This window comes from Babylonia areolata, chromosome 1 (assembly GCF_041734735.1).
Source record: "Babylonia areolata isolate BAREFJ2019XMU chromosome 1, ASM4173473v1, whole genome shotgun sequence".
NCBI classification, from domain to species: domain Eukaryota; kingdom Metazoa; phylum Mollusca; class Gastropoda; order Neogastropoda; family Buccinidae; genus Babylonia; species Babylonia areolata.
The window spans coordinates 72,634,218-72,646,717 of NC_134876.1; the positions used below are offsets into that span (position 1 = coordinate 72,634,218).

Below are 12,500 nucleotides of genomic sequence, written 5' to 3' on the forward strand. Positions count from 1 at the left end.
ATCACCTCTTTTCTCTGTCCTTCGTGCCATCATCTCTGTCCTTCGTGCCATCTCTTTGATGTCTGTCTGTCTGTCTGTCCTCTGTCTATCACCTCTTTTCTCTGTCCTTCGTGCCATCTCTTTTATGTCTGTCTGTCTGTCCTCTGTCTATCACCTCTTTTCTCTGTCCTTCGTGCCATCAATTTTATGTCTGTCTGTCTGTCCTCTGTCTATCACCTCTTTTCTCACTGGCACCCACATCATATCCCCCTTAATGAACACAGTTATTGTTCTATTTTTGAACATCAATCCGCTTGTAACTGTCCGTCATTGCCCACAAGCTCTTTTTATTGTGAGCCTATCCCCTCCCCTCCCCGCCTTTCCCCCGCTCCCCCTCTCTCTTCCCGATTCAAACTTGGCAGTAATAACTTGAAAATGAATAAGCGTCTTGTTAATAACTCTTTGGACATGACATGATTATGTCCTATTTGCAACAGCATTGAAGATAACATGCATTTAATTGTGCGCTGCGAAGGTTATAGACTGATGATAAGGGATTAATATCTAACGAAATATTTGTTATATACAAGCCAAATGTCCAGTTGACGTGTTGTAGAAACGGTTGATTTGAAACAAAGCTACAAGAGTTAGAAGAGATTCAGCAATGTGTATCTTCTATGCACTGAAACACAGAGAGGAATGTTTTGTACCAATTTTCTTTTCTTTAATAGCCACTTGTTAACCTGCTTCTCTGTTTAAGGTTTGTGAATCTTGTGACTCTCTCTCTCTCTTCTATTAGACAACAATTGTTCTATCATGTCTATGTAATCGTGCTTCCTTTCCTATAGCAATGTTCTCTCATTATCACTATGTGTGTCTGTATCAGTATACTTCTGCATCGTTATTCGAAGTACTTTGATATTTGATTATATACATTGTACAAGTTTCATACTATTCACTTATGTATGTATGCTTTTCTTCTCTCGTTCCTACCCAACCCAACCCAACAATACTATTTTTATAGTTAGATGCGTGTGATTCTTTTCTCTATTGTTTCTTGAAACCTTCATGATTATGCCTTTATTATTCAGTATTGTGCAGTGCAGACCTTATTCAGGGCATGGACTGGATGAACAAAACAAAAACAAACAAATAACAACAGTAACAAATCAAGATAAAAAAAATAAAATAAACGCACGAGTGTTTATCCATTATCCTCGGAAATAAAGATTGTTGTCTTGTCTTGTCTTGTCTCTGTCTGTGAGTCTGTCTGCCTGTCGGTCTGTCTCTCCTGTTTATCGACAGCTCCAGATCTGACAACCTGTAGCCATAGCATGTGCGGGAATGTGCAGAACACGACGTCACACTTTTAGCCTTCTTGTACGCGTTGTGAAAAAACCCCAACAAAACAAAGACGATCTGGTATTCCCCACTGTCACTGACAGCGGAAGTATTGGAAGGCAGATTTCAAAACATTTGTATACATTTTTTCCCGCCCCCCCCCCCCCCCCAGCAAAAACAAAAACAAGCAAAACATAGAATACAGGCTGACCAATCGACCGTTTCGGTATGAATGTACGTCAGCTGACAGGTTGATGCCTTTGAAATGATAAATCTATTCATGTGTATCCGTTCAGTGTGGTTTGTGTCTTACTGTGTATCATGTGTAATGAAATATCACTTTTTTAAAACATTGGTTTTCAATACCCATCCTCCTTCTTTTTCTTCTTCTTCTCTGCGAAGGGTCAGTGGGGCGCTGCACAGAAGTATACCTACTGCTCACCTGATTCCTCCAGGTCTGTCGGTTGTGTCAAAGCCTGGGTCTCTGCCCATTAGTCTTGTGTGAATACATCCACTGGAGTACTTACATTCACTTTCTTGCAGTTGTATACCAAACTGTGGTTGATTCATAATTTTCTTCCTTTCTTTTTTGTCTTGTCCTTATACATTTATTCGCATTGTTTTTCTTTGTGCTGTACATCAGTGCTCATAGTCATGAACCTACGTGCTAGAAAAAGTGTCTTAAAAAATTTGGATATAAAATGCTGGTCACCACCATTCTTTTAAAAATGACTTTGACCTTTATTGCGTGAAAAGTACCCCACCTCTCTCTCTCTCTCTCTCTGTGCGCAGATTTAGGAAGTCGATGGGGTAACGATCTTGGATTTATTCATTGATCCAAACGATAATTGTTATGAATTGCAAGACTACCTTATCATCCCCGGAAGATAAATTGTTCACACTTAATAATGTGACAAAAGGGAGACCATGAACCAGAACTAGAAAAACAACAACAAAAAACAACAACCCCAAACAACAACAACAACCAAAGAAAGAAAGAAAAAAAGAAAAAAAGAAAAAGAAAAAAAAGCTCGGTAACCCCCCCCCCCCCCAAAAAAAAAACCCCAAAAAAAAAACAGCACGGTAAAAAAGACACGCAAAAATCCCCCACACACCCCCAAATACCGCCCACTTTCGGCCGACATCACCCAGCCCATCCGCGACCACCATCACCTGCTAGCAGCGTGGTGTGCCCAGCAACCAACCAGCGCCTGTGTCCCATGTTTGTCAGAGCATTCAGGCAGCGTTGCAGAACGACAACCTTGTTACACAGCCCGTGACATTCCCACGTTGTTCTCTGTGTGTGTGGACTGAGCGCCAATTGGCTGCCTAACGAGATTTCTGGTGTGTGTGTGTGTGTGTGTGTGTGTGTGGGGGGGGGGTGATGGGTGGGGTTGGGTGGGGGTTGGGGGGTCCTCCCTCCGTTCCCACAACTTCTCTCTCCCTCCCATCTATATGTGTGTGGTGGTCGTAGGGTAGAACTGGTACTGGTTGTGATTGTGGTGGTGGTAGTGGTGTGTGTGTGTGTGTGTGTGTGTGTGTGTGTGTTCTCTCTCTCTCTCTCTCTCTCTCTCTCTCTGTGTCTCTCTGTGTCTCTGTCTCTGTCTGTTCGTCGGACTCGGTCTCTGTATCTGTCACTGTCTTTCTCTACACCTATGTATTCCCTTTCTTTTCCCCTCTCTTTCTCTCCTATGTATCACCTCCCCATCCTCTCTCTCTCTCTCCCCACACACACACAACCCCCCGCCCCCCAACTGATCCATGTGCCTCGTGCGTCGGTTTTTGTGGAATCCATCATGTTCACTCCCATCGCCTATCCCACACTCTGTGCATGTGTGAATAACCATCTATGTGTGTGTGTATGTGTGTGTGTGTGTGTGTGTGTGTGTGTGTGTGTTCTCCACCTTCACGTTCTTCCCAACCCTCATTCCCCCTTTCTCTCCCACATCTCTCCCACACACACACACACACACACATACTGTGCCCACAGATCTCTGCTCGTGAGCAGGCAAGCGAGCACAGTCCATCCCTCACTCCCTCCTCCTCCACCCTCTTCCGTCAATAAAACCTGGCAACCACTGCCGGACATACCAATAGGCAACAAGGCGCGCTCCAGCAGGAGGGAGGGAATTATTTTTGATAACAACATTATTATCATAATTCGCCGCGTGTCACGTCAAACCCACGCGCTGATTTTTTTTTTTTGAATTTTTTTTAAATACTTTTTTATTTGGTGGATATTTTTCTTCTTCTGCGTGTCAATAATTGTTTCTGTTTGACTTTTTTTTTTGCTAGGAGTGGTGTTCATTATTCATTCGGTGTGTTTCTTCATATTTGTTTGTTCCCTATTTTTGTCAGTTACAATACCGTTTTATTTTAAATTATTTTATATTGTAACACGACCACTGAAGAAAGATAGATAATATCTACAGGAAGGAAGATCCGTGCCACATCACAGGAAACGGGGAGTTAGTTTTTGTTGCGGAAGGACAGGCCCTCTACACGGAAAAAAAAAGAACAAAAAAAGAAAAGAAAAAAAGAAAAATGGTGAGTTCATTTTACGCCTCCGTTGCAGGAGATGACTTACAAAAGCGGCGTGGGGGTGTTGTTGATTTGTTGTAACACGGCTTGTGATTGGTCGTATCTGAGTAAATATCCGCTCAGCTTGCCAAACCTGATTGGTTGTGTCTGAGTAAATAATACTCTCTTGCTCACGGATAGAGGGGGCGGGGGCGGGGGCGGGTGGTGGTTATAAAATGCTCCCCTTGTTTCTTGATTGGACATTGAGGAAGAGTAGACAGTCGACGTTCTTGTTCTTTGCTTTGTGAATGGTGTTGCTCGATAAACGTTTTTATCTTACATGTTACTCTGTTGAATTCAAGGACACATTGCATGGGCTGCATGCTGGTAGGTGTTGTTTTTTTCCTCCACTTCAGTCTCCGTATCTGACTGTTTTCATCACTCTGCCAATGTGCCCCCCCCCCCCCCTCTCTGTCAATGTCATATGTGTGTGTGTGTGTGTGTGTGTGTGTGTGTGTGGTGTTCGTTCTTTAGTTTAACGTCTTTTCACTGTAAGTGATATTAGACGAGGGAAGGAAAAAAATCGAGTGGGAGGAGGGGGAAGGGGGGGGGGAATTACTGTGAACGCATACGAGTAAGTGAAAGTGTGTGTGTGTGTGTGTGTGTGTGTGTGTGTGTGTGTGTGTGTGCTACTTGATTTAGCTATTTAGTTCTGTTGTAATTATCGCTTACAAGCCTTAGCTTCTCTGCTATGTTTTTTTTAAACTTACACTTTAAACATTGTATTGTCCTAGTGTTGTATTGTATGTATTGCATTGTAATACCCTTTGTCAAAAGAGAGTGCTCTGTGGAATCCGGGCTTCTCTTCCCTGGGGAAAGGCCGTAACCACACTCCAGTGTCATCCATTTTTCCCCTTTTTTCTGTCTGTCTGCAACTGTATCTGCTTTACGAACAGTCGGTTTTTCTTCTGATTTTCGTTTCCTGGGACAATAATTTTATTGTCGTGGGTTCTTTTTTTTTCGTGCGCTAAGTAAGTACATGCTGTACACGGAACTTATTTATCGTGTCATCCGAATGACTAAGTTTAGGATTTTTCTTCCTCTGCTTTCGTGGACTGTAACTCTCACGTTCACTCGTATGTACACGAGTCGGCTTTTGCGTGTATGACCGTTTTTACCCCGCTATGTAGGCAGCCACACTGCACTTTCGAGGGTGTGCATGTTGGGTATGTTCTTGTTTCCATAATCCACCGAACACTGACTTGGATTACAGGATCTTTAACGTGCATATTTGATCTTCTGCTTGCCGTATACACACGAAGGGGGTTCATGCAGTAGCAGGTCTGCAACAGGTTAAACAGTCCGTTGTCCGTTCTTCATTCACAATGACATTTGGCCTATAATAGTAATCGGTTTAATGCTCTGCAAAGAATACAGTTTGTGTGCCAGACTGACTGTGTAGAGAATCCTGATCTACTTTACGATGAAACATATAAAGTAGAACATAACAGAGCAAAATAGAATATATCTTTACTATCAAGTGTGCCGGGGTCACAGGGAATACTGGGGCGGGGTGGGTGCGAGGGCGAGATAGTACATAAAAAGGTACGAACATCATTGGAAATTTTATTCGTACACAAATAAAACAAAATTTACAAACACACGTATTTTCATGTAAGTGCATGTGCATGCGCACACTGACTCGTACGTACTCACCTCCCCCCCCCCGCCCTCTGGTCCCCTCACCGACACACACACACACACACACACACACACACACACCAGAGCATATTAACTCGTGTGCTCTCTTGAATACACGCCGCATACTGCTGATTGCATACGGACGGGATGGATTACAAGATAATCTCCTTCTTCTGTGTTCGTGGGCTGCATCTCCCACGTTCACTGGTATGTACACGAGTGGGATTTTACGAGTATGACCGTTTTTACCCAGCCATGTAGGCAGCCATTCTCCACTTTCGAGGATGTGAATGGTGGTTATGTTCTTGTTTCCATAGCCCACCGAACGCTGACATGAATTACATAGTATAGAGGATCTTTAACGTGCGTATTTGATCTTCTGCTTGCGTATACACACGATGGGGGTTCAGGCACTAGCAGGTCTGCACATATGTTGACCTGGGAGATCGGAAAAATCTCCACCCTTTACCCACCAGGCGCCGTTACCGAGATTCGAACCCGGGACCCTCAGATTGAAAGTCCAACGCTATAAATAACCACTCGGCTATTGCGCCCGTCTAGATAATCAATATACGCTTAAATGGCTGCTGATTGTACACTCTCTTGTACATTTTGGGTTGGTTCGAGATCACGTCCTAAGCCATCACACAAATTCTGGCTCTTCTGGTTTTACAGGAACGTGTTATGAAATTTTGCTCATCAAAGCTCGTAAACATGTTTCATAGATTCGTTTTTATTTCACTGCCACACGACACGTCTATGCTTTGAAAGACCACCACGTTCCTACCGGTGTGTCTTATGTCATCTCTTCCTCTCTTCTCCTTTCTGCACTTCTCTTCCTTTAGGACTCGATCGGTATTGTCAGTGAAACGATAACAGCAGACACAAAACAGTGACTGTGTGTGTGTGTGTGTGTGTGTGTGTGTGTGTGTGTGTGCATGTGTGCGTGCTTGTGTGTGTGTGTGTGTGTGTGTGTGTGTGTGTGTGCAGGTGAGAAGCGGGCACCAAGTGTTGCTGAGCCTGCCCAGAGTCATGTCCGTCCTCCTCGTGCTGCCCCTCCTCCTCGCGCACCGCCAGCCCGTGCACCCGTTACAAAGACCCAGCATCCTGCGACGCATGCCCATGTTCTACGGCAAGAGAGACCCTGCTTTGGCCAGCCCTTCCTTTTCCGGAGCCTTTCTTCCTGACACTTCACACCCCCACTCCGCGGCTGTTTCCAAGGCCGCCCCCGAAGATGCTGTGGACAGTTCCTGGTTCCGTAATCCACTGGCCGGGCCTCGACAAGGTGAAAGACACAAGGGTGTGAAGACATGGGACAAGCGGCGCTTTGCCAGTGATGGACGTTCCGTGGATGGGGTGAAGAGACACTCACCGTGGACGGTTCCTTCTGTTCTGTTCACCAAGCTTCAGGGCCACCTCAACAGAGCTGTCCACGATGATGGGCCCAACGACATCTTCACCAATGAAGCATATACCCAGTTCTCCAGATCTAACATCGGGCACCCTTCTGATGCCCGAACCCTATCTGTTCAATCTGGGGAGGATGGCGTGCACCAGAAAACTGCTGCCTCAGGGTCCACCAGCCGGGAAGAAATCCTGAGGAGGAGTCTGGAGATTCTGAGCGCCGCTTTGGGTTACGATGGAGACGATCACCAGGACAACTTGCCGCCAACCGAGGAAGACACAAGGAGCTGGATTCCATTGGAGATCGGCGATGCGGGAGACAGCACAAGGAATGAAGATGGTCTTTATTATCACTTTTTGAATAGTGCAGTGATGACCGGCGAGGACGAGGACGGTGACTACGAGAGCAGAGATGATACCTCTAAGATCGAACCAGTAGGGACCCGACAGTCAGGGTAAATTCTGGTTAGCGGAACAGCTGAAACCACAGAGAATAATTCCAGTCACAAAGCCATGTAGAACTCTCAAAGCAAACCAACGCAAATGGTTGTAACACATAACAGAAGACGACGTTGATAGATAGAATCAAAGGCCTGACAAAAATATGTGAATGAACTCAGCAGTTGTTAAATGCATCTTCCACCCTTCTATCTTCATTCTCCGAGTCACCCCTGCTAACACCACCCCCACCACACCTCCGCAACCCCGAAAGCAAACAAAACACAGTTATAAAGTTCGTTGCGTTCTTTTATTCTCGTGAATGTTCTTTTTGTTTCAGATTTCCAGTAACCATGTTGTCAATGCTATCCTTCCACACTGTAGAAGAAGCCTATTTCTTTCTGCTTTGAAAAAAAAAAACCTTTTCGTTTTCGAGTTCTTAACTGAGATTTCTTGCTTTCAATTTCGTTGCCACAGATAGTTTGCTTTCAAAATAAAGTTGTTGCCAAGTTTTCGTGTCATTGACTGTGTTGTAACAGAGAAATTTAAGAAGTGTTAGTGATTTTTCACTTGAAGCCAATATTACTAAAAATATAAGAAACTCCCGACATTTTAAGAAAACATTAATGAATTCTTGTGAAAAGGTAACTGCACGAGAACTGAAAAAACCCGCACACACGCAGAGAAATGTCAAAACATAATAATGATCGTTGTTGGGACGTAGTGTGCGGCCTCCATACTTGGCTCAGCCATTAAGCAATCCCCACCCCTTCCCCTCAACAGAGGGTGTCCTGCTATGCCAGAATCAGAACAGGCACACATGAACACCACCGAACTGACCCAGCAGCCAGTCGGGGCCTCCTCCGGTGTGTAGCCTTACGACAACCTGACACTGATAAAATCCTGTGAACTGCGTACTCTGGGAGTGCTGCACTGTCAACCTTGGTGTGACTCTGTGAGGTAGATTTCACGATGAGGTGGCGTGGGGGTACTGCCACTGAAACTGCAAAAGATGTGGTTGGGTAATGCCACTGACAGTGTGCAAAAGATGTGATTGGGTAATGCCACTGACAGTGTGCAAAATTGGTGATTGGGTAATGACACTGACTGTACAAAAGAGGTCGTTGGGTAATACCACTGACAGTGTGCAAAAGATGTGGTTGGGTAATACCACAGACAGTGTGCAAAAGATGTGGTTGGGTAATACCACAGACAGTGTGCAAAAGATGTGGTTGGGTAATGCCACAGACAGTGTGCAAAAGATGTGGTTGGGTAATACCACAGACAGTGTGCAAAAGATGTGGTTGGGTAATGCCACTAACAGTGTGCAAAAGATGTGGTTGCGTAATGCCACTGACAGTGTGCAAAGATGTGGTCGGTAATGCCACAGACAGTGTGCAAAAGATGTGGTTGGGTAATACCACAGACAGTGTGCAAAAGATGTGGTTGGGTAATGCCACTAACAGTGTGCAAAAGATGTGGTTGCGTAATGCCACTGAAACTTCAAAAGATGTTATTGGGTAATGCCACTGGAACTGTGCAAAAGATGAGGTTGCAGAAAAAAAAACCCAGACCGACGGCGAGAAGCCAAGTCCCCCAGTGAGTCAGATTTGCTGATATTGAATACGCCACAAGACAACGTGGAAGACTGGAAAGATGAGACTGATGTTACGATTCCACGACGCCAGGGGGGCACACATTTTCGCCAGAATTACTTCAAGCGAACATACACAGACAAACCTGAAACTTGTCAACTTTATTGTTTCTTCATATAAAAAAGAAGAGAAAGTGATATGTAGTCGCGCGACGTAATCACAATAGTCCAGTTCACAATGCTGATTCAGCATATTTCTTCTGCGTGTGTGGGGTGCCGTCTGCCGCGTGCACTCCTGTCTGCACGTAGGCTGTTAGGTGAATGATCACTTTTGTCACAGCGTTTGCAACAGTATTCTTTTCTCGGGTATTTCGTTTTTCCATAACTTACCGAACACCGACATGAATTATGGGATCTTTAACATGCATATTCAATCTTCTTCACGCATATGTTATTATCAGATCTGCGCATGCATTGACCAGGGAGGTAGGAACACCCGATTTCTCCAAAACTGCGCACCTGTTTTTGTTCCGTGATAACTCCATAGAAACGCTGGTTAGCTGTTTTTGTGTACATTGTATCCATCAAACCCAACCTTTCTATTTCTTTCTTGTTCTCTCTTTTCTTTTTTCTTTCTCTCTTGTATTTATTTTTGTTTTGTTTCTTTCTTTCTTTTCTTCCTTTCTTCTCTGTTGTCTTTCATTATATTCATTGTCTTTCATTTACTTATTTGCTTGTTTGTTTCTGAATAAATGCTTATTTTTGTGTCATCCACTTATAAAACTTTCAGATGGTGTCGTATTCCTAAACTTCTTTTTTTTAAAACTACATATCTAAAGTGTATTGTTTATTCGCCAGGCACGAAGATCATTATATCAACGGGAATAATAATTTAACTATTGTCAAAGCAGTCTGTCCTTGTAAGCATTACATAACCTCTGCGATGTTACGTATTCTGTTTTTTTTCTTTTTCTTTTCTTCTTTTAAGTCAGCAGCATCCTGATACTGATGGCATTTTCTAACAGTTTGTCAACTTGGTGTTGATAAAAAGCGGTATCTTACCACACTGAGCAGTTATATTTTATCAGTTGTGAGTGGTATTACTTAACAAGCTCTTTCGTCATCGCTTGCGTTTAGATTTTAAGTGCATTAACTCACGATGTTGTGACTTTTAAGGTGTTTTTCTTTAACTGACTTGATGACGTGTCTTAATGTTTTTATCAATGAGGTATAAAGAAATGACAAACAGTTGAATGTGATCAATGTCATGAATAAACAACAACCCCTTGCCTGTGCCTCTGTATTGTTGAAACTGGACAATTGCAATGCGCTTATTTCTAGCTATCCACAGTACATTCTTTATGAGTTTCAAAAGGTACAACATTCTGCAGCAAGGCTCCATGTTCGAGCGAAAAGATATGATCATGCTTAACCACTCCTCCAAGCACATCACAGGCTCACAGTCCAAGCACGGGTCAAAGTCGAGTGATGGCCTAGAGGTAACGCGTCTGCCTAGGAAGCGAAAGAATCTGAGCGTGCTGGTTCGAATCACGGCTCAGCCGCCGATATTTTTCTCCCCCTCCACTAGACCTAGAGTGGTGGTCTGGACGCTAGTCATTCGGATGAGACGATAAACCGAGGTCCCGTGTGCAGCATGCACTTAGCGCACGTGAAAGAACCCTCGGCAACAAAAGGGTTGTTCCTGGTAAAATTCTGTAGAAAAATCTACTTCGATAGGAAAAACAAATAAAACTGCACTCAGGAAAAAAATACGAAAAAATGGGTGGCGCTGTAGTGTAGCGACGCGCTCTCCCTGGAGAGAGCAGCTCGAATTTCACACAGAGAAATCTGTTGTGATAAAAAGAAATACAAATACAAATGTAGGCTTGCAATGCTCTATCACGTTTTCACATTTTTTTTCTCTGGTTCATCCCCTGCTTACATCCATGACCTTACCTCTGTCTACCTACACGTCTTCCAGACAACCGCGCTCATCATCTCACTCTCTCTCTGTTTATGCATATGTGTATGTATATGTTTGCATGTATATATGTGTGTATACATTGTGAATGTGTATATACATGCGTACATGTGTGTACGTATGTCTGCATGTGTGAGTGTGTGTGTGTGTGTGTGTGTGTGTGTGTGTGTGTGTGTGTGTGTGTGTGTGTGTGTGTGTGTGTGTGTGTGTGTGTGTTTCTGACTGTGCGTGCGTTGGCGCTTGTTGTTAGGACTGTGTGGATGATAATGGTTGTTTCAGTTCATTGTTTTGTACGTTGTTTGCATAGGATGGTTTTGAAGACTTTTATCTGTGGTTGCGATTTAAAAAGAAACAACAACAGCACGTTTTCTTTATGAAATATTTTACTCATGTGATATGCTTGGAGCATTATTGTATTTCAATGAAAGGCGCAATAGAAATAATCTACTATTATGATAGCATAAACAACAAAAACAACAACAACAACAACAGATTTTCACTATTCCCATTCATGCAAGTTCCCACGCATGTACACACACAGATATGTTTATGTCTGCATGCACATGCGCGTTCATGTGTATGTGTTTAGACGTGTGTGTGTGTGTGTGTGTGTGTGTGTGTGTGTGTGTGTGTGTGTTCTAAGATTGCGATACAGTGTCTGGCGATGTGGCTTCTTGTTATGTATGATTTTTTTTTTTCTATCTGAACAATTGTTTTCTCACTCTGTTTTTCTTTCTTTTTTCTTTTACTCTGTCATATACTTTCTTTCTACTTACCTGCTCTCCCTCCTCTTTTTACTTTTTTTCTGACATATATGTAAAAAAAAAAAAATGATGGTGTCGTATTTGTATTTAAAGTAACTGTTTATTCCTCGACAGCAAAAAAAAAAAAAAAAAAAAAAAGGACCATATAATTTACTTTTGTCTTTACATTGTAAAAAACCCAGTCTGTCTGTGTATGTTTGTATTCTGTCATGTTTCATATTGCGTTTGTTTGGGATTTTCGATCTGTAGAGCAGCAGCATTCGGACAAAACAGATGATAGCTTTCTTTAGCGTATCAATTTGATGTTGTTAAAAACCCAATCGTTTGATCACATCAGACGGATGTATTTTACCTCCTGCAAAAATCCGCGATGTTATTTTCAAGCTCTTTGGTTATCGCGTGTGTTTGATAAACGTAAGCTTCAATGATTTAACAAGTTGTGTGCCTTTTTAAATTTAAAGCATTCTTCTTTGGCTGAGCCGATGGGGTTTCTTCATGTTTAATCATTGTGGTTTTCAGCAGAGAAATTGTTGAATGTGATAAAGAGAAAAAAGCAAACTATTTCCATTCAGGAAAAAAAATGTGTGTTCGTTTTCTTTGTGTCGATACCACAGAGAGAGAGAGAGAGAGAGAGAGAGAGAGAGAGAGAGGCAAGCAGGCAGGCAGACAGGCAGACAGACAGACAGACAGACACAGACAAACAAAAACAAACCAAAGACTCGAGATTGATTATTCACCGAAGTGGCTCAGCAGCAGCGCAGGACCTCTTCTGGTGTGT

The 12,500-nt window shown here is 43.1% G+C and overlaps 1 protein-coding gene across 2 annotated transcripts in view; it reads left to right on the forward strand.

The window, feature by feature from the left end:
- LOC143293498 (uncharacterized) overlaps positions 1-8,577 on the forward strand; it is a 13,555-nt gene extending 4,978 nt beyond the window's left edge. Inside the window, exons 1-2 of one of the 2 annotated variants that reach the window (XM_076604400.1) lie at positions 4,127-4,227; positions 6,532-8,577. In XM_076604400.1, the coding sequence (XP_076460515.1) occupies positions 4,213-4,227; positions 6,532-7,404 (888 nt within the window). In that variant the 5' untranslated portion in view covers positions 4,127-4,212 and the 3' untranslated portion in view covers positions 7,405-8,577. Of the gene's footprint in view, positions 1-4,126; positions 4,228-6,531 lie in introns of those variants that run through there. The other variant, XM_076604408.1, reaches the window with a different exon arrangement.
- The last annotated feature ends 3,923 nt before the right edge of the window (positions 8,578-12,500 follow it).